The sequence below is a fragment of the Rhinolophus hipposideros genome (genome assembly GCF_964194185.1).
Source record: "Rhinolophus hipposideros genome assembly, chromosome: 16".
Lineage (NCBI taxonomy): Eukaryota > Metazoa > Chordata > Mammalia > Chiroptera > Rhinolophidae > Rhinolophus > Rhinolophus hipposideros.
Window position 1 is genome coordinate 61,169,163 of NC_138062.1, and position 26,616 is coordinate 61,195,778.

At 53.7% G+C, this 26,616-nt stretch overlaps 1 protein-coding gene and 1 pseudogene across 6 annotated transcripts; both read right to left on the bottom strand.

Annotated features, from left to right (window-relative positions):
* Nucleotides 1-1,796: 1,796 nt before the first annotated feature.
* Nucleotides 1,797-12,152, bottom strand: BSG (basigin (Ok blood group)). 5 transcript variants are annotated; one of them, XR_013995123.1, is made up of 9 exons: nt 11,924-12,083; nt 6,605-6,761; nt 5,930-6,012; nt 5,673-5,809; nt 5,322-5,598; nt 4,898-4,922; nt 4,663-4,745; nt 4,200-4,244; nt 3,977-4,088 (listed from the first exon to the last, which is right to left on the bottom strand). XR_013995123.1 is itself a non-coding variant. In XM_081076762.1 (8 exons), the coding sequence occupies exons 1-7, from the start codon at nt 11,988-11,990 to the stop codon at nt 4,682-4,684; spliced, it is 810 nt and encodes a 269-aa protein (XP_080932888.1). In that variant the 5' UTR covers nt 11,991-12,152; the 3' UTR covers nt 1,797-2,058; nt 4,663-4,681. The 5 variants fall into 5 exon arrangements, 3 of the variants coding, with proteins under 3 accessions (XP_080932888.1, XP_080932887.1, XP_080932889.1); XR_013995124.1 differs by having other exon boundaries at nt 4,200-4,452; XM_081076762.1 differs by lacking the exons at nt 3,977-4,088; nt 4,200-4,244 and adding an exon at nt 1,797-2,058 and having other exon boundaries at nt 11,924-12,152.
* Nucleotides 12,153-13,940: 1,788 nt separating this feature from the next.
* LOC308509145 (ras-related protein Rab-11A-like) lies at nt 13,941-15,296 on the bottom strand (annotated as a pseudogene). The gene has a single exon. The product of its transcript is annotated as a ras-related protein Rab-11A-like (transcript).
* Nucleotides 15,297-26,616: the final 11,320 nt, after the last annotated feature.

A 26,616-nucleotide genomic window follows, 5' to 3' on the forward strand; every position in this document is an offset into this window, starting at 1 on the left:
AGTGCGGAGCTGAGCCGCCGCCGCCGCCGCCGCCGCCGCCGCCGGCCCCAGCCCGAGGGAGGGGGAAGGCGGGGCGGGGCGGGGCGGGGCCGCGGGGCGGAGCCTTGTTTGCTGGGGCGGGACGGGAGGAGTCCCGCCTCTGCCCGCGCCCCCTGCGGGAGCTCGGTGCCACAGCCCTACGCCCGGGAAACTGAGGCCGCGAGGTCCGGACAGCCCAAGGTCACGCGGCCCGAGGCCTGAGACTCGCCCACTCCTCGTCCCAGAAAGGGCAACTGAGGCCCGCGAAGCGGAAGGACACACCCAAGGTCACCGAACCCAGCCGCGGGGCCGGAGCCTCTTGCGACCTTGGCGAGGGCCTCGGGTTCGCCTCTGCCCAGAGCGCCGGGGGCGCGTTAACCGCTGCCAGTGGGGCTCAGAGAACTGGGGCCGCTCCGGTTCCAGCCTCTTTCCTTTCTGTAGGTTTGAAAATGTCCATAATAAAAGAATGCTTTTAAAAGCCACGGAGGCCATGCAGGTTCACTTGAGGGCCCTGGACAAAGCCCCTTGGGAATTGAATTTGTTGTGTGGGGCGGAGCAACATGGAGTCAATGCCACCAGTCTCCAGGCCCACAATCACCCCCTCACCCCCACCTCCTGCATATGAGGAAACTGAGGCCAGTAGGAAGCTACCCAAAGGTGCTGGCGACCCCCACACTTAAACAGTGCCCTAAACCACAGTGGGGACTGGGGTTCTTCTGTGAGGCTGGTGGGCTTTAAAATGGGGAAGTGTCTGGGGTCACGGGTCCCAGAGCCGGCCACCCCTTCCCACCAGATGCCCACACGGGAGCCTGAGAGTGCTGCCCCATTTCTCTGCCCCAGCCAGCCCCTAGCTCTGAGAACACACCTGAAGATCAGCTTCTGGGGCCGGAGCCAGGTTGGTGTTGGGGGAGGTGGGAGCATTAGGTCCAGGACTCTGCCTCTAGAGCCCTATTCCCATGCCCCCCACACACACCACCCCCGCAACCAGAGTGGCACAGGTGTCGTAAGAAGGGGGTGGAAAGACATGGTGACAGAGGGAGGAGACAGAAGAGTGGGAGAAATACTCCGGCCTAGGAGGCAAGAGCCCTGGCCTCTTAGGACCCTCGAGCCTTTGTGGCACTTTCAGCCTGATGTCCCCCTGGGAGCCCCCAGCCACCAGGATGTCAGGGCCGTAAGGGCAGGGATGTGACTTGTCCCTGCACGTAGCAGGTGCTCAACAGTGACTGGAAGAGGCTTATCTGGACATCGGGTGCATCCCATGCCAGTCAGGCGTCCCCAAACCCAGGGGGTTCTGCGCAGGCACCAGGTCTGGCCTCCCGGGGCCACCTCTGCAGTGCCTGACCGGACCTGGTCTGATGGGTGGGTAGGTGGGGCCACTGTCTGTCCCAAGGCAGTGAGACAGAGGCTGGGTGGACAGAGTTGGCAGTGCCAGGCTGTGGCCCATCCTAGGCAGATGTGTGTTCCAGCTGAAGGGGGACCTTTTATGCTCGCTCTGGGAAGATGTCAGCCTGGGCAGGCTGCCAGAGCCCTGGGGCTCGCTGCTGAGAGAGGGGAGGTGGACCATGGCCCAGTCTGAGGACTTACCATGTCTGGCAGCCGGTGAGGCAGACCAGCAACTGCTCCCCAGGGACCTGGCTTGGACTTAGGCGGTCCCAGCGCCTCTCTGAGCCTTGGGGCCTTGTCCCCAAGTCCTGAGGACTCCTCCCCAACCACAGGCTCTACCCTGGGCCCACCATCTCTCCCACCCACTCACCACTTGCCAGGTCAGAGTATTCTTTGCACTGAATACACTCATCCATTCATTCCAACAATACTTACTAAACACCTGATCAGAAGTGAACCTAATGGGCCACCCCTCCCTGGCGAGGCTGACAGCTAGGCAGAGATAGATAACCCAACACCACACACATTACGTTTAGGAGATCTTTGTCCGTTAGAAGGTGGTAAGTGCTACACAACCATTCAGAGCCAGAAAAGGGGGTGAGGAAGGTACAGGCATGATGTCCAGAGGCTTCGCAGAGATGACATCTGAGTGAAGACCTGGAGGAGAGGAGCAGTGTCCTGTGGACATCTGTGGGAAGTGGCAGGCAGACAGCACAACCTCTGCAAAGACTCTGAAGCAGGATGGTGCCTGCTTTGTGTGAGAAGAGATACCGAGGACCCAGGGGGTGAGTGCAGATAGGACACCCAGAGATGGCCGTGGGACTAAACATGTGAACAGGTATAAAACGCTAAGTCACTTCACAATGGTCTGCTGCCTCAAACTGCGGCCTCCCCACTGCCACTGAAAGGAAGCCAGCCCCTCTGCCATGCTGTGTGTCCCCTTCCTCACCATCATAGGGCTCTGAACCTCCAACAGGCTTCAGAGTTTGGGGGCCACAAAGGGGCCCCAGAATTTAAGCTTCAAAAGCTGCTTGGAAAGTCCACTACAGACTTAAGAAATACTGAATTTGATCAGTGTGCGTAACACGACTGGGACCCTACATTTACCTCTGGCTTAGGAAGGGGGGTGCTGTGTCTCATGTCTGAGTCACACACATAAACGCCATTGTGCAGGGTGACACCAAGTGGCCAGTGACCTTAGGCAGCGTCCCTCCCCCAGGCCTATTTGCAACATACTGTGTTAACCTAGGACTCCTGGACCCCCTGATGGGGCAGGGATGGGGAGAATACTAGTCTGAGGGTGCCCCCCCCCCACCTCTGGCCCTTTCTGGTTCAGCTCTGTCCTCTGCTTCCAGGCAAGGTCCCTAAATCTCTTACTGCCAACCACTGTGGGATCTTGGGATGCCCCCACTGTAGAGCAGAGGTGCTCTTAAGGTCACGGCACCATGTCGGGGCTTGGGGAAGGCCCCCCCAGAGACACTGGTGGGGCATTTCCAAGCTGTCCCAGGATGGGCCCTTGTTTGTCCAAAGGTCCCTTTGCCTGTGTGGGCTGAGACTCTGAGACTCCTAGACCCTCCAAGCACATGCCAAAGATGATCTCATGAATCCTGACACTTAGCTGCTATAACTTCTCCATCCCATCCCTGGGGAAACTGAGGCAGGTCTCAGCAGACTGTCACCAAGAACGCGCCCCATGGCACAGGGCTGCATCCAACGCTTGCTGGATGGATGGACATGAGTCCTTAGTGGGGATGAACAAAGCTGCCGCCCAGTGGTCATTTTTATAATCAGGTTTATGTGCAAAAAGATTGGGCGGTGACCCACGCAGGTCAAGCAACACTCCTTCCTGGGGGTCGGGTGCTTTGGGCTGTCTGCTCGCCTGTCCACAGCACACCCCATCTGCTGCCCTGTGCTCCAGGAAGTCACCCCTACACCAGGTTCTGGCCCACCCTTTGGATGAGGAACCCAGTGCAGCAGCCCAGCCAGCCCCAAGCACGCAAACTCCCACGCATGTGCCCGTTGTGACAAGAAGGCCCAGTCAAGCCTGTGAGGTGCCAGCCTCGTTGTCACCTCCTTGATCACGGGATTGGTTCTCACTGGACCCGGGGCCTGCCCAAACAACCCCCAGCCCCAGGCACACCACTGGTGCCCAAACAGTGCTGCTGCACGAACAAGTGGGTATAGGTATCTTCCAGGCCACTGAAAAGCTTCAGGGGCCCAGGTGTGTACAGCTAGAGGGCACAGAGGACCCGGCCTAAACCAGGGGCTCTGCCGATGGGCTGCACAGCCCAAGTCCCACTCAGTGGTGTGCATGTGGCTTCCTCTGGTGGTGATCGGAGGGAAGCATGGCCGGGCATTGTCCAGAGCCTCTGAAACAGCTGGTGACCGCCCCCTCGCCCTGCCTTTACCCTTTGTCCTGAGAACAAGGCCCCTGGCCCAGCTGTCAGCCCTGCTCCACCACACACCCCAACGTCACTTGGAGCCTCAGCACTACCTGGCACTCGGCCTGACCAGCTGACCGCCCCCAAGCTCTCCTGGTAAGACCCAGGCCCAGCACAGACATGAGCCGGAAGAGGACAAGGTGGGGCAGCCTTTATTGGTGAGCAGGCAAGTGGGGTGGGGGTTCCCGTGGGAGTCAGGATGCTGTGGACAGGAAGAAGCCTCAGGCCCAGCTGGTGAGGGCGATTCTGTGGTCGCCATAGGCAGACAGGAAAAAAGCCGTCACAGAAACTCCCGCTGCGATGGTCAACCAGACCACCCCTCAGTGCGGGGACTGCTGGAGCAGTGAGGGAGGATACCTGAGAGGTGGCCATGCAGGCTGGACTGTCCCATGTCACACAGACCTGCAGTGACACAACAGCAGTGGCTTTAGACGAGCAGGATGCTGGAGCCATGGCAGGAGCCTTGGAAAAATGCAGTCTGCCTTCCACTGCCCCCCAGTGTGATGAACTAGGAGGCTAAATGCCCAGGTTATGGATGGGGGGGCCAGTAAGGGGACAGGCAGGGGCCAGCAGGAGTCTCACACAGAACCTCACATCTAGCCGAGGCGCTCTTAAAAGAAAAAATAAAACCCCTAAGGAATGGAACTCCATAGAGAAAAGCCTAGCTTAATTCGTTTAAAAAGGAGAGAAGGTGTGATCTGAATGCAGTGTGGTGTGCTCTCACTAGTGTGGGTTTGCTCTACGACAGCCCTGGGAATAGTACAAATGTGCCACCCGCAGGGCGGGCAGGATGGAGACCCCAGCCCACAGCTGCCCTCACCTCGGGCATCGGAGCGCGTTCAGCTAGCATTCCTCTGGCGGACATTCTTGCCTTTGTCGTTCACGTGGTGCCCACTACTCTTCCTGGAAACAGGAGGGGAACTTTTCAGTGCTTAAGAGGACAAAGCAGCCGCCCCTCGCCCACCAAGGTCGTGCCCCGCCCCTCAACATCAGGGATAGAGGAAATCCTCCAAGCCCAGCCCAGGGCCCCAACCCCCAGCAAGGCCAGCACTCACAGGGGAGCGGAGCCGGTGTCCTCATCTATGCAGACGCGTAGCCACGTGCAAGAGAAGAACAGGCATCAGGATGGCTCCTGTCCTACTGGGCCCCACCCTTAGTGTCCACGACCGGACACGTGCGGAGCCAGTCTCACTCCTGGGACATGGACTCCTCAATAAACCCCCACCTGCCTGGGCAGCCCTGGTTCACCAGTTCCACCAGGCAGTCACAGCTCACTCACGCACAGCCAGGAGGCCCCAAGCAACCGAGGGCAGCCACTCACAGGAGTTACCCACAAGGCTATGCGGGCAGGCAGACCCCACCCACAGCCGAGGGGCTGCCCCTCAACCACAAAGTGCCCTCTTCTGTCCCGCACTTCTGGATGGTGCCAGGCCTCAGGCCCCCCACAGCTGGGACGCAGAGGTCACTGGGCCGGCTCACCATCCAGGACCTCGTCTGGCTTCCGCCGCTTCTCATAGATGAAGATGATGGTGACCAGTACAAGCACCTCTGCCACGATGCCCAGGAAGGGCCAGAGGGCGGCGAGGTGGCTGCGCACGCGCAGTGTGATGACAGCCTGCTCGCTGCCCTCTGCATTGGTGCCGTTGCAGATATACTGGCCGGAGTCCACCTTCAGGTCCAGGTCCCGGATATGCAGCTCCGTCTTTGTCTCCGTGGACACCACGAACATCCTGTCCTGGGAGTTGTTGGTGAGGACCTACAAGGCAGGCAGACCTTGCAGGGCACCGAAACCTAGGCCCCATGCCCCCCCCAGGCAGGCCGGGCCCTCACCTGGTCTCCGGCATCACTAATCTTGTACCACTCCCAGTTGCTGACCGGGGGGAAGGATTCCGACTTGCAGACCAGCACGACCTCCTCCCCCTCAGTGGCTTGCTCCGACTTCTTCACAGCATTCACCTTGGGGGGCCCTAGTGGGGAGCAGAGCACAGGAGCCTGAGCCCCATGGCCTGGAGCAGCCCACCCTCCCCCAGTGTGTGGGCTCCTGATGCCCAGCTGTCGACAAGCCCCTCCGGGGTCGTAGGCCTCACCCTTCACGTTCACGCTGGCCCTGCCCACAGGCTCCGGGAGGAACACGCAGAAGTACTGTCCCGCACGCTTGTCTATGTCCACCCTGCAAGCAGACGCAGTTGTGAGCCAACCTACTGCAAGCTGCAGGGGACCCTGCGGGACCACAGCAAGGCCGGGGTGCTCATGGTCAGAAGACCCTGCAGGAGGACGGCTGAGGTGCGGGCACGGCAGCCTCCTGCCGTGGTGCTCACATCAAGAGCCTTTGTGCCCAGCATCCTCTAAACAGGAGCGCTGTGTTTCCAGTTAGGGCCCCACTTAGCACAAGGCTTCAGTGTGTGGCCTTGAGTGCCAGGGACATGGGGACTCCAGGCTGGGGCTGTGTTGTAACCCCTCCCTGCCAGCTCCCCAAGGAAGGGTCTTGGAAGCCAGCTGTGACGTCTGGCAGCTACTGGGCCCTCCAGGTCTCCTGGGCTCCTCACAGCCCGGAGTCTGAGCAGACTCTGGGTCTAACACCTATCCCAAGCAAGCCCACTGACTTCGTTCCCGCTGACCAGAGGCGTCAGCAGCTAAAAGATGTCAGAGCAAGCAGGACAGGTGGGGGCCGGGGTAAAACCACTCCCAGAAACCAGGCCCCACCCTCTTCTGCTAGGACCTGCGGGAAAAAGGGCCTGGGCGCCTCCATGGGCCTCACGCACTCGTACTGCGTTGTCAGGCCCGGCTCCGTGTCCTCTTGCAGCACCTTGTCCCCCTTCATCCATCGATGGCCAAGGATCGGGACATTGCTGTCATTCAAGGTGCAGGTGAGACGTGTTGTAGAGTTCTCATCAACTATGGAAGTGGAGATCCTGCTGTCTGGTGGCCGAATGACAGGAGATCAGCAAGGAGAGCGGCGAAGGACAGAGCCCGCCTGCCGCCAGCCCAGCCCCGTGGCTCCTCCACAGCCACAGTGTCTTCCCGGCAGAGAAGCCCAGCCTTGTAACAAGTCTGGAATTGCACTGGCTCATTCACTCAGGACACTTCCCACAGAGTTTTCGTGGGGAGGCCATTAACTGGGCTCAGGTGGCGGAACAGAGGCCAACGCCCACCCGGGCTTCTGACGCCCAGGCCCAGCACTGACCCGAATTCCTTTTTTTTAAATTAGTTTCAGGTGTACAAAACAATGCACTAGTGAGACATTTCACCCCTCACAAAGTGATCACCCACCTCCCCCAACTGAAATTCCTTTTTTAAAAGTAAATCTATCACTGCTCAGGCCACCACTCCTCTACGAGACGGTCTTGCACCTTCTCTCTGTCCTTCACCATAACAAGGCCACCCATGGTGGACACAGGTGTGCTCGGCTCCCAGGCAGGGCAGCACAGGTGATGGCAGGGACAGGGGCTTCCAGCTGCCTCCATCCTGGAAGGAACCTTCTTCCCAGAAGGTCAAGAGCTCCCACAGCCCACTTGCACTGGCCACAAATCCACTGTATAGAAGGCAATCTGATGTCCACTGAGGGTGGACTCTCAGCGGCCAAAGTCCCCTGCACTCATTTCCAATAGGCAAATGTCCCATTACTGTAGGAGGTTCTCTTGAGAAGCCAAAAGGTAAAAATTAGCTGGAAGCAGAGGGTGAGAAGCACGCGAGACTGGGCGATAGTGGGGAGGGCTCCTCTCCAGGGCTCAGGGAGTGGGGACAGACCCCAGCCTCCATATTCGGGAGGGAGCTGGGCAGGTGCTCGATGGGCTGGAAGTCAAGGGTGAGGGGAGAGAGCCCAGCTGTGTCCACACTGCAGCCCTGTCTCAGGGCTGGGGCAGGAGTCGTGGGGACACACCCAGGCACCACGGGGCTGCCCACACTGGCCCCACCTGCCTCCTTTGGGAAGGCTCCCAGCACAGTAGCTAAGCTTTACTCAGAAGTGTCTGTTTCCCTGGGGCCCCCGAGTTGCCCCTTCTAAAGGCTGCACCCATCGGATTGGCCATGAAGAGGTCCAGCCAGGGCTTGGAAGCTTGCAATAAGCTTCCCTTCCTTTTAGTTTGTGGCACAAAGTGAAAAAAGCAGAATACGAGACTATATGTGAACAACTTCCTCTGAGAAAAGCAATCACAAGAAGCCCGGCAGGGTGGTGGCCATCGGGACCCTCGCCTCCTTGAGGTCATAGTGATTTCTGACAGCATAACTGAAACTGCAGAACAACACATGTGAAACTGGGCAGAATGATCAGAGGTCGTTAGCCCTGTCTGGACAGTCATCTTAGTGGCCTGGCCTCAGCACCAGTGTAAACCGGTTCCGCGGGGAGAACACTTGTGGCTCACTGTACCACCCCAACCCAAAAGTAAAGGACAGGAAAGGCCTGTGTCAACTGGCCGCCACACCAGGGTCCCCGAGAGCAGACTCCGCTCCGCCTCCCTCGTCCACACACAGCACGCACACAGACAGGGGAGTTGCTAAGACAACTATGCGACATGCCCCAAAAAAGAAAACTAACCCTCAAAACCCGAAAGAGCAGCAGGAACCCTTTACCCAAGGGACATCACAGCTGGGCTATTTTCTGGAACGATCCATGGGCACAATACGCTGTCTCCTCCTCAGGCAGAGATCGGAGTGGCCCCAGCCCCTCACCAGGTCCCAGGGCAACAGCCAGGGCCCGGAACGTGGTCCTCTGTGGCTAACAGTGCCCCCACCGTGCCACTGCAGACTGATGCCCGCAGTCCCAGCTGCCCAGCTACGTGTCTAGTCTGGGAGGATGGTGGCCAGCCCGTGGACAGGACACGTGCACAGCCAGGAGGGGGCCCCTTCCTGGGCAGGCCAGTTCTCACTGCCCCACTGCCAGTGACCTGCTGGCTCTTTCTTTAAAAGAGGACACGATGTGTCAGAACTCCAGGCAAGCAGGGGATGAAGCAGAAAACTCGACCAAGGCCAGACAGGAAAGGCAAGGAGGCAGCTGGGGCGGGCGCACCCTGCTCCAGGCCATGCCCATGTGCACACCACAACATGTGTGCGCGTGGGCAGAAGGGACACACAGACGTGTACCCGCAGAGCGCACATGGACACACACACACTCATGGCCCTGGCTACGACCCTGGGGCCTCAGGCTGTCTGCTTTGGGCTGAGGTGGCCCCAAGGCCCTGGGACAGGTGGACCTTCATGTCCCCTCACCTGGGATGACCCAAAAGCAATTCCCAGGACTCAGGACAGGAACAGTTACAATCAGACAAAGGTGTGAAGCTGGAAGCTGGAAACTTCTGTGGCAGTGCCACTGTCACAAAAGAATCACCTCCCGGTAATCCATACTTCTCAGGAGTCAAAACTTCCCACGATTGCAAAACACCAGCTATGTGCAGAGCTGGGAGCAATGAGTCACGGCTGGAAGTGAGGCCCAGTCAGGCCTCCCGCTAGACAGACCTGCTCTCTACCCTAGGGCCTCGGCCCCTGCGGTGCTCTAACCTCCTCACCCAGGGCCGCTAGAAAGCTGGCTCAGATCTTGTCCCAGCTGCATCTGCCTCGGGTGTGGTAAGAGGTGGCCTGACAGCCGGCCTGACAGCCCCTCAGGCCCACACCTCTGCCCTGGCCTGAAGGCCACACACAGCAGGGGACCAAGCCAGGCCACACCTGGGCCACATGACAGTGGTCACACGAAGGAGCCCGTGAGCTAGCCACCATGCGGCCACCTCTCTTATGTACCCTCAACAGGGCCACGTCACTCCTAAGGGTGTGTGTGAGTGTGTGTGTGGAGGGGCGTCTTAGGCATTAGTGGTTGTGACCCTACTTGGGGTCAGGCACAGAGACATCTGTGGTATAAGTGATGCTAACATCTGTGATAGTAAAACAATACTGGGATAGGACCATTAGGAAAAAGGTCTCAAAGGGCTTATTGGGAGGATGTCCATGCTGGAGAAAGTTTGAAAAGCACGTCTTCTGGCAACCCCTGGCCAAACGCAGGGCCTAGGAGATGGTGGGGAGCAACCCCAATCCACAGGGAGTGGAAAGTGAAAACTGCATTCCGGACCTGTGACTGTAACCCGCGCTCTCAAGTAAAGTCACCTTCATCTAAAAACAGCCACCCCTGCTCAGTGCCCACTCGGCAGCCAGGCTGGGGAGCAGGGCCAGGCAGGCCTCGTGGTGAACAGCCCGGAAGCTATCAGGATGAGGCTGCAGGTCCCCACCCTCCTCCCACCCATAGCAGCACTGCAGGCCCCAGATAGGCACCAAGAGCATTTCTGGGGACCAGCCGTGGGCTCCTCACCTCACCACCCTCCCCACCATCCCACCAGGAGGCAGTTCAGAGAGGCCAAGTCATCAGCCTTTGGAACCCAGATGGCAAGCCCGTGCCCTCCCAACCTGCTGGCCAGAATGACAGGACCCTGGGCAATCCTAGGGATAGCCAGGGTCTCCCAGCAGAGCACCCAAAGCATTCCTGGGGTGCTGCCCTGGCCTGAATATGCAAACACTGTCACTAAGTCACTCCTCCCAGGTAGAAAAGGAACATGTGGTGACATCCTCTGAAAGACTTTCAGATCTTTTCAAGAGTTCCTGGGAAAGGGGGAGCTGTCAAAAGTAAAAAAGGAGAACAAAACAGACAGGAGTCCCAGGGGGTCAGAGGGCATAGTGAACCCCATGCGGGAAGCATGCAAGAATAGCCCCCAACCTGCACCCGCACGGAGCCTCCTGGCTTCCTGGCTGGGGCTCTGAGGCGAGGAGCACACTGGGGGGCTGTGCTCCACAGCAGAGGAAGACTGCGGGCCCTTCACCGCCTTGGCTGTCTCCAGCCACGGAGGCCCCAGCTGCTTATCTTCTGAATTCACTTCGACTAAGGGGTCCTACCTAAGTCTTTCCAGAGACCGCTGGTGGGCAGACAGGTTGCCCAGAAGTATTCGATAAATGTCCGTTTTGATTATAAGAAGAGGAAAGAGGCGAATTGAGATCTTAAAGTAGGTCAGGAGTAACCCGGTGAAGCTTCTACAAGAGGCAGCCCCTCCAGAGCTCAGTGCCGCAGAACTTGCACGTCTGCACTTTGCTCCCTACGTGCCGGTCACTAACTTGTTAACCCAGAACCAGAAAGAAAGTCTCGACAGGGGAAGAAAATGTCTATCAGGCTTTCTCCTGGAAAACTGCGCCTTTATGCATTTTCCCAGGAGCATTCTCCAAACCACATCTGCCCACCCCCAAAACACTGCCCACTCCTCGTAAGAGCTCTGAAAACTGAATGCTGTTTGAGAGTCGGAATAAACGAGGCTTTCCACTTCCTGCTCTGAACTGAGTGGCCAGGGCGACCTTACCGTGACCTTGGAACATCCCCCTCCCATCCGGAGCCTCAGTTTCCACCCCTGTAAAAGGAGGCTGGTGGATTAGACCAGTTTCATCTGTGCCCAGAAATCAGACAAAACCTAAGGCAATAGAGCCTGTCGGCTTCCCAACAAGGGTTTAAAAGTTTGGGTACCACCAGGAGCAGATACACACCCAGGAGACTCGGGACTAAATGCCAGCACGAATGACAATCCCTGCCAGTTCGACGGCCGCCGGGCTCCGCGGCGCTCGGCTGCCTCCGCTCCCAGCGCCCACTCGAGGACAACGGCCCGCTCTCCAGATGCGCGCTCGGCGCCCCGGGGAGTCCGGAGGGCCGGTGCCCCTCGGCCGCACACCCAGGCCGGGGAACCTCACCCTCGCGTGGCTTCCTCAGGTCCTGGCCCCGGCCGAAGGGACGACCCAAGACCCGGCCGCTTCGTCCCTTCCCCAGCGCGGGGCGGTGGGGGCCGCCTGCAGATCCCTCCCCAGGAGCCCTCGCAGACCCCGCCGCCCCCCAGGCCGCCGAGAACCTGGGACTTCAGTATCGCCCTGGTCGGCTCCCGGAGCCCCCAAGCCGGGGCTTCCCACACAGACCACCTCGGCGGGGAGTCCTCGGAGCGCCGCCGAACCCCAGGCACTGTCTCCCCCGGAGCTCACGGGATCCCCTAGGAGGACGGGGCTTCACCTCCACCCCCGCCCGGCTGGACCCCCGAGGGCGAAACCACGGCCCCCGCCCGCCCGGTTCTCACCCGCCGCGGTGCCTCTGTCAGCGCTCAGCAGCGCGAGCCCCAGTACTACAAGCAGCGTCGTCGCCATGTCACCGCCTTGCCCGACGCCAACCACAGCCCGCGGCACTGTAAGAATCCAAGGGGCTGGCTGGGCGCGCGCACGCAGGGCGGCGTCGCAAGGGCGGGGCGCGCGCGCAGGGCACGCTGGCCGCCGCCTGCGCACGCGTATGGACGCACGTACGCACGCGCTGGCCCTGGCAGGCTTGCTCTACGGAAGCCGGGAAGGCGGCACATGTGACTCCGGCGCGCCACGCCCTCCGGCCTAGGGGCGTGGCTACGTTGCTAAGAAATGGGAGCGAGGCTTTCATTCTTTCAGAAAGTGTTGAGAACTGAACTGTACACTCAAAAGTGGCTAAAATGCTCAGTTTTTATTATGTGTATTTTACCACAACAACAAAAACATAAAGGGATCCTTGTGAACAGGTGGGATATGTCCCCTGGGGGGACAGGGGCTGCCAGGTTTACCAAATAAAAATACCTGGACCACAGTTAAATTTGAATTTTACATAGAGATCGAGTGATTTACTAGCGTAACTATTCCGTGCAATGTGTAGATATAGAGATGCAAGAAAAATACTCGTTATTTATCTGATTGTTGCTATTTATCTGAAATTCAAGCATAACGGTCAGTCCTGTGTTTTGTCTGGAAAACCTACCCTGAAGTCCCCATAGTTTTACCGTGTTTCCCCGAAAATAAGACCTACCTGGAAAATAAGGCCTAGCCTGATTTTTTTCAGGATGCTCTTATTATAAGCCCTACCCCAAAAATAAGCCCCGGTTAATATCGTCAGCCAGACGGACCCATTTAGTATGTCTGACGTATTGAATTATAAAATAATATTAATATATAATTAAATATAAATAATATTATTGACATTAATACATAAAATAAATGATAATATAAATTATAATTAAGTATTTGTAAATACCCAAAGTGGGTGCCTTTGGATGAGAGGTAAACGCCTATGTAAACAGATGAACTCGAAACTTATTGCCGAATGACAAATCAGAGTATAGACACAACTCACGAATAATGTGTGCACTTGATAACGAACGGACGTGGTTGTGTCTAATATGAATCTTCATAATTCAATACGTCGTGTATTGTAACGGACATACTTAATGCACTCGTGTGAAATAAAGAAACGTTTTCTGAATTTTGGTGCCTTCAATTTTCCACCGCTTTTGTGTGGACCATCATTCTTTTTTTTTTTTGACCACAAGAATTACACATATATTTAAATCTCAGACCTGGGAAATGGACTATACACAGGCTTCTAGGGGAGTCTATCGATAAGTATTATCGATTGCTGTGCACAGACGTAATTTCAAGGCCCGATAAGCAAGACACACCACCACAAGCCGGGATGAAGGGGTTAAAGAGTTTTATTACACAGTGAAAGTAAGTAAGACAGGACAGAGATTAGGGGAATATATTATCATACCACTAACAATCAAGGAGGCAATTCATCATACCACCAGGCCCAGTCAGTTAGAGTCGTAGAAACAGCAAGGGCCTTTCATCAGCACGGGCGAAACATCATGCGCAGAAACAGCACCAGCCCTTCATCAGCGTGGGCAAAATCCCAGTCAAGTAAAGTTATCAACACGGGCAGAATATCTTGCTGCAGCTGAGGCGGCCAGGGAACAACAACTACCTCTATGCCTGCCTCAGCTTTCTGGGGTTTTGAGAACTTCACTAACAACAGCAGCAAGGAGCCAATAAGTATACGTGTTAACAACACAAGGAACTGGTCTCGGATCTGGCTAGGAGCCGGGGCCAGTCCTTGGTACGAGATTAGATGTATCAGAGCTCGGCCCACCTGCACCAGGGCGAAGGCCAAGCTCCACATCCTGTAAATATTTTCTTGGTCCTTGGGAGGGTAGCCAATCCTTCCAAGGCCAAGCACGTATCCCAGCCACTGTGAGAGTTTACATCCCCAAATGTTCCCAGGCAGACCTTCATATATTCTATGCCTTATATGTTCTGACAGCACTGCACCTTTGGCTTGTTTTCAGTGGTTGGTGGAACATGAATAGGAACCACATTGTTGCTTGTCATTTTCACGTCTGTCTGGCATTTGCTTCTGGGAAACAGTATCTCTGTCAGAATTGTCTGAAAAGCAGCTTCTACATTTGTAGAATCTAAAGCAGATGTCTCAATGAATGACAAACCATTCTTTTCTGCAAAAGCTCTTGCTTCATCTGTAGGAACTGCCCTGAGATGACGCAAATCACTCTTATTGCCCACAAGCATTATAACAATGTTACTATCAGCATGATCTCTCAGTTCTTTCAGCCATCGCTCTACATTTTCATATGTGAGATGTTCAGCAATGTCATAAACCAGTAAGGCACCTACAGCTCCACGATAGTATGCTGATGTTATAGCTCGGTATCGTTCTGTCCCATATCTGTGCCTTTATTGTTTTCCCATCAACCTGGATGCTTCTTTTTGCAAACTCTACTCCAATGGTGCTCTTGCTTTCAAGATTAAACTCATTTCAAGTAAATCGAGACAGGAGATTACTCTTTCCAACGCCAGAATCTCCAAAAAGGACAACTTTGAAGAGGTAGTCGTACTCATCATCGCGGGTGCCCATTGCGCAGCCAAGGAGCGAAGGGGCGGGAGCAGTAGTGGTACTGGTGGGACTAGGGGGCGTCGCTGCAGGGGTAACCCAAGCGCGGATCTTCAGCAGGACCATCATTCTTAACTATCATTCTTAACTATTCTTAACTATCATCATTTTTGTTGCCATTCCTGTCTCGCAAGTCTTCAATTAACACTTGATTTAATGGTAGATTTAAAGGGAATAATATTTTGACCCCCAGACAAGATGAGAAAGAGCTATTCCGTCGAGTACAAGAAAGGCATCGTGGATTACTCCTGGGGCAAGAATCTTATGGCTTTCTGCAAAGAGAAGAAGTTGGCTCTCCAAATGGTCCGAAAATGGCGAGCAGAGTATGATAACCTCAGACAACAGGTGGACGAGGGAAATGCTAAGAAGCGCAAGTGTGGATCAAGTCAGCAACCATTATTTCCTGAACTGGAAGACATCGTCTGTGAATGGATTGCTGACAGGAGAGCAAAGGCTTTGGCTGTTCGTAGGGCTGATATTCAAGCATTTGCCCTTGCAATGGCACCACAGTTAGAAATATCCCCAGAAGAACTCAAAGCATCACAACACTGGCCAGATGGCTTCCTTCAGCGATGTGAACTGTCTCTAAGAAGATTGACAACACGGTTCAAGCTGGAAGACACTGAAGTTACTAAACATGCACTTGCATTCAAGTCCTTTGTTGATGGCATCGACTTTTCTAAATACCAGCTCTCCAAATGTGATTGCTATGGATGAAACTGCAGTGTTTATGGGCCAAGGATTTCAAATGACAATTGATGAGAGGGGTGCCTCATTAATCTACATTCCCTCCACTGGTTACGAAAGTGCACGTGTTATCTGTATTTTGGCAATTCATCTGGATGGAAAGAATCATCACTAAGGGCAAGAAAAAGTTGAACGTGTTTATGTTTTTAAAATAAAGAACGCCTGGTGCACACAAGCAGTTATAAGGCAGTAGGTCGATTTAATGCTGCCATTTGTTTTGTGAGGTGGCCAAAGAGGTCTGCTAGTCTGGGATTCAGCCAGCACTCACCGCGCTAAAGACATGAAGAACTTCCTTGCAGAGAGAAGAATAGATCAAATAATGATTCCCACAGAAATGACTGCCTATCTCCAGATTCTCAATATTGCAATAAACAAGCCATTCAAGGACCATTTGCACATGGAAATCAATTACTACATTAAAAATATAATGGAGAGAAATCAGGGTGGAAACTTTGTGAAACCTAGCCTGGAAGAGGCTGTGACTTGGGTGAAGAATTCATGGAATAAAATCACTAACAGCTATGTTGCCAATGCACTATGAGAAGGCTACATGGACAAGACGTGCTTATTTAAGGAGAGCTCTTTTGCTGGACATGCGAGATTGGGACCAATGGTTCTACAGGAAATGGAGTCGCAAGAAATTCAAGCTGGAATTCGGGGTTTGGAGAGTTATGACGATGTTCCAGATGAAGATGACATGACTGTATTTGAATAAATGTAGATTTTTGTACATGAATAAATGTAGATTGTTGTACATGAAAAAGTAAGACATCCCCTGAAAATAAGCCCTAATGCGTCTTTTGGAGCAAAAATTAATATAAGACCTGGTCTTATTTTGGGGGAAATACAGTATAACAAATGCTTTTTAAAATGATAAACTAATTTAAAACAAAAATACAGTAATGTAATCTTCGTGACTTTGGATTAAGCAATGATTTCTTATACATGACACCAAAAGCACACACAATGAAAGAAAAAAATAAATGAGACTTCCTCAAAATTAAAATTTGTGCTTTAAAAACATTTAAAAATTAAAAATTTGTGCTTTAAAAACATTTTAAAATTTGTGCTTTAAAAAACAACAAGAGGCCGGCCTGGTGGCTCAGGCGGTTGGAGCTCCATGCTCCTAACTCCGAAGGCTGCCGGTTCGATTCCCACATGGGCCAGTGGGCTCTCATCCACAGGGTTGCGGGTTCAACTGCTCGAGTCCCGCAAAGGATGGTGGGCAGCGCCCCCTGCAACTAAGATTGAACACAGCATCTTGAGCTGAGCTGCTGCTGAGCTCCCGGATGGCTCAGTTGGTTGGAGTGCAAGCTCTCAACCACAAGGTTGCCAGTTCAATTCCTCGAGTCCCGCAAGGGATGGTGAGCTGCGCCTCCTGCAACTAGCTGTGCCTCCTGCAACTAGCACCGGTAACTGGACCTGGAGCTGAGCTGCGCCCTCCACAGATAAGACTGAAAGGACAACAACTTGACTTGGAAAAAAGTCCTGAAAGTACACACTGTTCCCCAATAAAGTCCTGTTCCCCTGCCCCAATAAAACCATTAAAAAAAAAAAAAAAAAAAAACAAGAAAGTGGAAAGATGAATGGGAGAACATATTGGTTAATCATGTATCTGATAAGGAACTTATATCTAGGATATATAAAGAACATGTACAACAGTATTTAAAAAAAGATAATAATGCAATCTGAATGCACTTTTCTCCAAAGAAGATATGCAAGTGGACAATAAGCACATGAAAAGGTGCTCAATGTCACCAGCTATCAGGGAAATGCAAATCAAAACCACAGTGAGACACCACTTCACAGTCACTAGGATGGCTGTAATAAAAGGCAGACAATGACAAGTGTTGGAAAAGGTGGAAGAAACTAGAACCCTTGTGCACTGCTGGTGGGAATGTGAAATGGTGCAGTCAATACGGAAAACACACCAGCAATAACACACAGAGTTATCATCTGGCCCAGCAATTCCACTCCTAGGTATATGCCCACGAGAACTGAAAACTCACAGTCACACAGAAACTTGTGTCAACCGAAGGTCGTCCTCAGCAACAATTCAGTGCCGCCAGGAATGCCTAACTTGAGGTACAATGAAGGGGAACGTGATTCAGGCATCATAGCCCCAGCCAAGGAAACACAACATTAAATGGAAACTGAGGGTGTGCTCTACAAAGATGTCAGGGAGGCAGACTTATAGAGAAGTTCCCACGCTGGCCCCTGATTGGTCCACTTCTATGCAAATTGGACTCCAAATCCTCACAGCTTGATTGGTCTGAATAGGACTGCTCTGATTGGTCAAAATGGAGCCACTCTGACTGGTGGGGAAAGATGCAAAGAGGATATTGCTGCACAGATCCGATTGGACGAGGCAGGTCGCTAGCCCATTGGTTGAATTTCTATCCTAGGCGCTCTCTTCTAAGGATTGACTCAGCCAGCAAGGATCACAGTACAGGAACCTGGCAGCCCAGTGTGTGTGGATTTTCTCTAACATGAAGCTTGGGTGAGAAGCCCCTCTAAACAATGGTTGCTCCATTCTGGTTATGAATTACAGACACTCAAGGCCACTGTTGACATAAGAAACATCTAAGCCTGTAGAGAATTTGTCTTGCTGGAGACCCAGCTCGCTGAGCCATTTGTCTTGTGGGGCGGCCTGTGGGGCCTTGGTCCCGCTCCCCACATAAGAACGCAGGACATGCTGAGGCCAAAAAGGAACACCCACGGAGCCATACATAGGGGAGTCATATCACTATATTCTCTCTGGCGGCTGGGCGAGACACATGCAGTAGTAGCCACACTATCCGCAGTATGCCATTCACTTCTCTGCCTGCCAACCAACCAACCAATCAACGCAGCCCCACAGTTACATCAGTAGCCAATTGGCTAACCAGTTACAGCTGATGGCCAACCAATCACAGCTGATGGTCATTCACCACCTGAGCCTGCACCTCCCAACGCGAGGCCAAGAGCCTGGAAACTGCTCTCTGGGACTCTGTCCCCACACTCCACCCCTCCAGGGTCTTGTCTCACAATCTACACGACAAGCATAGAAAAAAGCATTGACCAAGTCCACTACATAGTGATTTGTTTCCAGGCGGACAGTCAGACGATCCATCAAATCGTGAATTGAAGGCAGTGCCGTGTGCAAAGGTGGCGTCACCTTATTTAACTCCCTATAGTCCACAGTCATTCGCAAGGTCCCATCTGGCTTCTTGACAGGCCATACTGGGGAGTTAAAGGGACTGTGCGTTGGCCTCACAATATGTGCCTTCTCCAATTCCAATATTATACAACCAATCTCCTCCTGCCCTCCTGCCAGGCGGTACTGTCACACTGTAACCGTGTGCTGGGGCTATGGCAACACTTGAGGAGGGTGGTGAGCATGCCCGCGTGTCACCGCTTTCACCACCCGGATCTGGAGATGGAACTCTCCTACCGACGTCTGTAAGCTGAGGCCATGTAGCACGTCCACCCCTAGAATATACGGAATGGGGGAGACATAAACCTTGTAGGTACAAGGGGAAGCCTTCCTATACCCAGTGGTAAGGAAACAGCTTTTACAGTCACAGTCTTTGCCCCGTAGCCATCAATGCAGATTGGTGGTCCGGGGAATAGTTCTGGGTTCCCATAAACAAGACTGCAGTCTGTGCCAGTGTCAATTAGGGCCAAAACCCTCTGCACATTAGAAGGGGACCAATGTATGGACAATTCCACGTGGGGCCTCCGGTCCCCGCTAGTCCCCTCTGATCGGGTAGCTTGGCCCCACCCCTAATCAAGCTGGAAGGAGTTGGCCTCAAGCAGCTGCATGAAGTCCTGGAGGGACACGGGTCATGCCTTTCCAGACTTCTCCTTTAGGCTTCTCCGGAATTGCTGTGCATCGGGTTGTCAGTCTGTTTTCCCGATCGACCACTGCTGCCATGAGATCACGCCACATCTGTGCGCATGTTACTCTCTGAGGCCCGCCACCTCGCCCCTTTACTTTTGATTTGGGCTTCCAGGTCTCAACTGTGCGGACCTCCTGTCTTAACTTTCTTCGCCTCCGGCTTTCAACATCCCCTAGGGTGGCCATGGCAGTTGTAACTTCATGGATCCGCCGCCCCACATAGGGCGTGAGAATGGCAACGAAGGATCCAAAAGCACTCGCAGGTGCAGTATCCAAAACCAGATCTCTCATTCTGGCTGTAAAAAGCTCGTCATCCGGCCCCTGCATATTAGGGTTGAAAATAGCATGTCTCATACCCATTTCACGGATGATTTGAGTAAGTTCCGTATATGACTGCCATTGACTCACAGTGTCTGGCAGCTCGCCAACCTGTCCCCATACTGTGTGTACCACAGCAGTGAGACTCCATTAGAGTGGTTGCCCTGGTCTTGGGCCAACCTGTGGCAGTTCTGTAACCTTTGTCGCAGGGACGGATGCACTGTCACAAAGGCTAGCTTTTCCATCTCACCTAGAGAATGTTGTCTGCTCCCTCATCCCATAATCGTAGTAGCCAAGCCGAGACTGGCTCTCCAGGGTGCTGTCGGCACCGCCCCCCCAGCTCCTGCAACTCAGTGGGAGTGTAAGGGGTGTAGGTTGTGAACTCAGTCACAGCTGGGCTGCTGGCAGCAACACCCCCAGGGCCCAAAGGTTGCTTCAAGAATGGCCCGGCTTGGGGGTTGGGAGCTACATTGTCTCCACTCGCTTCCTCCGCCTCCGCCTCAGAGTCTCCACTGTGGGGCCCCTCTTCTAACAGGCCGACCCGAGCTTCCAGGGCCTCCAACTGGGACTCCTGGTCCGGCACCTGGGTCATTTCATTAAGCGCACTTTTCCTGTTGAGACTCAAGGCCTGAGGAACATCCAGCCCACGCCGCCGGCTGTAGCCTTCTTCTCTGGCAACTGCTCAGCCAGAGCCTGCAGGGCCCTCTCCATGCTGGCCGGAGAGCCGTCCATGTCCTCCCATCCTTCCTTGGGGGTCCAACTCCTGAAAACAGTGGCCACCGGGCACCACACACTGTGTGGGGGCCACATGTCCTCCTGCCCAGGGTCAGACTCCATTGCTACCTGGTCGGAATCTTGCTCGCCATGCCAGGTGTCTGAGTGGGTGGAGGCCTCCATGTAAGATGTCCGCAACCCTCGGAGCCTACAGCAGCAGCAGATTACCAAAATGTAGGCGACGCCTTCTATGGCCAGGAGGGAGGTGTCCCAGCTGGAGGCTTGAGCCTCTCAGGCAGACTGTGCCTCCCATTCCCGGCGCAACTCCTCTCGGGCCTTCTGAAACTGCACTTTTACACACACAAACTGCTCCACCATGCTTCGGTAGGTTTTGGCCTGCACCATACCCTGCTCGGTGCACCATTTGTTATGCAGGGCGGCCTGCGGGGCCTCTGGTCCCGCTCCCCACATAAGAACGCAGGATATGGTGAGGCCAAGAAGGAACACCCACGGAGCCATAGATGGGGGAGTCGTACCACTATATTCTCGCTGGCGGCTGGGCGAGACACACACGGTAGTAGCCACACTATCCGCAGTTCGCCATTCACTTCTCTGCCTGCCAACCAACCAACCAATCAATGCAGCCCCACAGTTACATCAGTAGCCAATTGGCTAACCGGTTACAGCTGATGGCCAACCAATCACAGTTGATGGTCGTTCACCACCCAAACTAGCACCTCCCCCTCGAGGCCGAGAGCCTGGAAAACTGCTCTCTGGGACTCTGTCCCCACAGAATGTTAATGAATTTATTTGAGCCAACTGAGAACAATTTGTTGGGAAGCAAAATCTGAACAGATTGAGAAAACGTTCTGGAGAATGGTAGTTTCGCAACTTATTTTATACATTAGAATCAAAGGGGGAGACATAAGGAGGGTTGTATGAAATCCATGGGTGGTAGATTAAAGGAGTGGGGTAAGCAAAGCGGGGAAATCTCTGGGACTGAATAAAAAGCAAAATGGAGAGAGACTTCTTTTACATGGGTGGGTACATGAAAGTTAATAGTTAACATTTACAGCACACAGAGATGGTATTCGGGAACAAGATAACAACGAGGGGTTCTGTGGTCTCCTGATCTGGTGGGCGATTGTGCCCTGAGGGGTCTGGGGAAAAAGGGATTACTCTGACATTTCAAAGGTATGTTATCTTAAATGCAAAAAGACAGTAGACAGGCTCGTTTAAGGTAAAGACTGTCCTTTGTCAAGGAACCTACAGTCCAAGGATTTGACTAGAAGCAAGGACCCTACTGGCCATGACACGCTCATAGTTAAGAATTCTATGTTCAGACCATGCGATGTGGTCACTTTCAGTCTCTTGAATTTGTAGGACCCGCCATGCAGGCCTCCCCTGAGCTTGTCAGTTTCATTATGTGGTCCCTTTTTCATCTACACCACACAGCATGTAATTCCATTTAGTGAAATGTCCAGAACAGGCACATCCACAAACAGAGTGGGTTAGTGGTTGCTCGGGGCTGGCAGGGGATGTGGGTTGCTTTTCAGGGTGATGAAAATGTTCTAGAATTAATTGTGGTGATGGGTGCACAACTCTGGGAATACACTCAAATCCACTAAAGTCTGCACTTTAAATGGGTGAATTGTATGGTATGCGAGTTATCTCAATGAAAAAATAGGGTGCTGTGAGTAAGGAGGGCAGATTTGCATAAGGGGTCAGGCTGCTTCTTGCAGGCGATGACATATGACGTGATACAACAATGAGGAGGAGGCAGCAGCTGTGGGAAGGGGTGAGTGGTGAGTCTGAGAAAAGTCTGTCGAGTGGGGACGGCAGTGTCCCAGGAGGAGGCTGGGCAGAGCGAGCAGAGTCCCAGCTGTGGTGGACGGTCAAGGAAAACGCTGGAAGGATGAGGCAGAGAGGCCAGACTTGCTGCTGAAGAGCCTGTGGGGTGAGGCTCCCGCTCCTGGATGCCTCAGAACTGCCCATAGCGCTGGGGCCATCAGGCTCGTCAAGGCTACGTGCAGAATGACTGAGGAAGACAGCCAGCTGGCTTCAACACCCCTGCAGCCTGGGAAGGCTGAGAACAGAGCTCGTGGGAAATAGCCTTTGCCCTTGTTTGCAAAATAAAGCTGCACCCTCTGAGGACCCAGTTTTCTCGTCCCCTCCCAGTCCCCAGATCCCTGCTCTGCTCAGTCCTGGCCCCACCCAGGACAGGAGGGTCCAGGCTCTGTCTGGGGCCAGGACCACTCTGTTAAGGGTGGCCAGACTTAGAAAATGAAAATACAGGACACCCAGTTAAATTTGAGTTTCAGATTTTTTAAATCAGTAATTTTTTAGTATAAGTATATCTCCATGCAGTATCTAGAATGTACTGACATTAAAAACATGATCTGAATCTCAAATTTAACTGGAGGTCTGGTATTCCATTGGCCTCTGACCCAGTGGAAAGCAGTGTGGCCCTATCCCCCTTTGTAATTCTCCTCGTTGCACTGGTCACTCTCTGCCCTCGTGTCTGTCCCATGCCCACGTGTGAGATCTCATGCTGTGTGCCCATCTACACATAGCAGTGCCCCTGTCCAGATGTGAGAGGTCATCCTTTACCTGCTCCCTCTGTGGGATGGACCTGGATTCCCGCCTGGACAGAAGGGCAAGGCAAGCAATTATCTTCTCCGTCCTGTGTCTCCAGTTTGCTGGGGCAGCAGACGGGCCTCCCTTGGACACCAAAAGAAGGCCGGGAGCCCTTCCTTCCTTGTTCCAGCAAGTCTTGCTTGCAGTGAAAGCCCAAGCCCTCCCAGCAGCCTCAAGCCTGGCCCTCTGACCCTTTAGCACCCTCCACTTCCCCCATGCCTTTGGCTGCAGCTTCACGGGCAACGGGCACTGGGCACCATTTCCTGCCTCCAAGCCTAGGCTCCTGGGCTGTGCCTGACACCAGCCTGCCCCTCCCAGGTGACTGTCTGGCTCATCCCCTCACACTCAGGGTACTAGCCACTGTGCCTTCACAGGGTGTGGGCTTTGGTTTGTTTGCTTTCCACCTTTTCTTATGAAACCTTTTGAACTCAGACGTAGGGAGAGAAGAGGGTGTAGGGTTTTCACTCTCCTTACACCTCCCATGCCTCCGTCCACACTGAAATGTTCCAGCTCAACCACCTCTGTGCATTTTTCTGAAAGGTGGTGACTAGGGAGGAGGGTGCATTTTATTCTCAGGGTGCTTGGGAGCCCTGGGAGGGATTTGAGGAAGGAAGGGTCATCATGAGCTGTGTGTTGTAGAGAGGTTCGCGGCCAATGAGGGGGAAGGAGCCTGGGCGGGTTAGGAGTGGACTTGGGCAGGGAACAGGATGGTGCGGTGGGTTGGATGGTGTCCCCAGAACCTGTGAACAGGACCATATTTGGAGAAATGGTCTTTGCAGATGTAATGAAGTTCAGAGTCTTGAGATGAGGTTATCCTGTATCGGGGCAGCCCTAAACCAATAACAGTGAACGTCCTTGTAACAGACAGAAGCTAAGACAGACAGATGAGAAGCCTCATGGAGACCGAGGCAGAGATGGCAGGGAGGCAGCCACCAGCCCAGGAGCCCCCAGCAGCTGGGAGAGGCAGAAAGAACCCTCCCCTAGGGCCTCGCGAGGGAGGGAGGCCCCGCGGCACCATGGTCTCGGACATGTGGCCCCAGAAGGTGGAGGAATAAGTTTCCATTGCTCTGAGCCTCCTGGTTTGTGGTGCTTTGTTCCAGTCGCCCTGGGAAAGTCATTCAGTGGCATTGCCTCACTACTCTCGATACCTTCAAAGATCTGAGCACGGCCCACTTGGTTGTGTCCTTCTGACACCTGAATCCCAAGGAGGGACAGGGGCTTCCTTGGCACCTTCCTGCCTGCCAGCCTGAGGGGAGACCCAGAACATCTGATTTGAGCTGGTGGCTTGCTCTGTCCCTTTAAGTCCCCTCCACTTAAAGGGGGTGGACTCCACTGGGGGTGGAGTGGAGACCCATTTGGGCCGGGAAGGAACAGCTGAGAAGGCAAGATAAGCCTTCACCCTTAGGGTGGTTCCAGCTCTCCAAACACTGGCCTGGCCTTCACTGATCTCCATGCACTTGGAGCCAGGCCAGGACCCTGCCAAGGGGACAGGGACCTCTAACTTCTGAGGGACATGGGGAGGAAGCTGCTGGCCTCTGAGCACTTCTTGTCCACTCCTCGCTGGGCTTCCTGCCCCTAAACCAGTCTTACTACAGGATGTTGAAGAATAATGAAAACCAAAGCTTCCTGCAGAGACACGCAGGGGCCAAAATGCTGGTGGGGCTGTGACAATGCATGTCTGTGGAAGGGTCAGTGCAGGAAACCGACAGCCAGACAGGCCAGGCCATGAAATACTCAGGGCCAAGAAGTAGAGAAACAGCCTTAAGGTCCATGGGCAGGTGGGGGACAAACATGACACGGCTCATCCACACTCAGGAGTGTTACTCGGCCATGAAAATGAGGGAGGCGCTGACACTCGCCACAAGGTGGATGGACCCTGAACACTCGGTGCTCATGAGAGAAGCCAGACACACAAGGCCACACAATGTGTGATTCCATTTATGTGAAATGTCCAGAAGAGGCACGTCCACAGACAGGAAGTGGGTTCACGGTTGTCAGGGGCTGGGAAGGCAGTGGGAGGTGACAGATAAGGGGCATGGTGTGTCTTTCTGAAAACCTCCAGGACAAGCCCCTAATTCAGGCAACTGCCTGGCTGCCCCCTCCAGGCCTGCTCCAGAGGGCCCAGCACAGGGCAGATGAGGGACAACACAGGGCAGTGTGGGACCTGTTACAGCCAGAAGGAAACCAGGATGTGTGCCCCCCTTCCCCCGGGATGAGGGAACCAGGAAGCTGTGCTAGTTCCCTGGGCCTGGCCATATCCACTAGGACAGGGTGCCCCGAACAGAGCCCTCATGGCCCGGGGTTCTGAGGCCATCGAGGACTCTTCTGCCAGATCCACTTTTCTGTTCTGCTCTGTGCGGGCTGATGTGAACACCCAGCCCACGTGCCCAGGGCAACCAGAAAGGAACCCAAGTCCCTGACTCGGGTTTCAGACACAGCCACAAACAGGGAAGAAGGGACCCTGTGAAACACTCGCCAACGTTTCTTTGCCTGCAGTGACCCACCACTGCTGGTCGGCCTTTAGAAATGCAGACAACAGGGAGTAAGACAGGTGGTTGCTTAGGGCTGGGGGTGGGGGCAGACAGTTAAAGGGCCTGCAGTTCTTTCTGGAGTGATGGCTGTGTCTATGAATACGCCAAACCCACTCAATTGTACCCCATAAGGGGGTGATGTGTGGTGCATGCACCCTAGCTCAATAAAGCTGTTTAAAAAGAACGAGTGCCAAGGGCTCCAGGAGGGGACGAGGCGCCACGCTAATGGGCACAAGGATTCGTTTTGGGGTGATGGGAATGTTCTGGAACTAGAGTGGTGATGGGTGCATGTATTGTGAAATGTGCTACAAACTGCTGAGTCGTACACTTTGAAAGGGTAAGTTGTACGGCACGTGAATTATATCTCAAACTGTAAAGATTTACCAAACAGGAAAGACGAAGAAAATTCTGGGGTGTTTTTGCTTGGTGACCCCCACCCCACCCCGAGCGCCCAGCCCACCTGGCCACCAAGCTCTGGCCTTGGCCCCCAACACTGGCCAATGCCACTCACTGTTGTCCTCTGGTGCTCCACCCTGGAGCCCCTCCTGGGAGACGCCCACCCTGTCCTGATGCTGGGCTCCCTCCAGCAGCCTCAAAATTGCAACCTCACCCAGAAATAAAACCACATAAATATGGACAGATAATTTTTGACAAAGAAGCTAAAAACATACAATGGAGGAAAGACAGCCTCTTCAATAAATGGTGCTGGCAGAATTGGATAGCTACATGCAAAAGAATGAAACTGGACTGCTATCTGTCACCATGTACCAAAATTAATTCAAAATGGATCAAAGACTTAAGCATAAGACCTGACACAATAAACTGCATTGAAGAAAACATAGGTACTAAACTTATGGACCTTGGGTTCAAAGAGCATTTTATGAATTTGACTCCAAAGGCAATGGAAGTAAAAACTAAAATAAACGAATGGAATTATATGAAACTGAAAAGCTTCTGCACAGCAAAAGAAACTATTGACAAAATAATGAGGCAACCAACTGAATGGGAGAAGATTTTTGCAAACAGTGCCTCTGATAAGGGGCTAATATCCAAAATATACAAGGAACTCATGAAACTCAACAACAAAAAAACAAACAACCCAATTGAAAAATGGACAGAGGACCTGAAGAGACATTTCTCCAAAGAGGACATACAAATGGCAAATAGACATATGAAAAAATGCTCAAC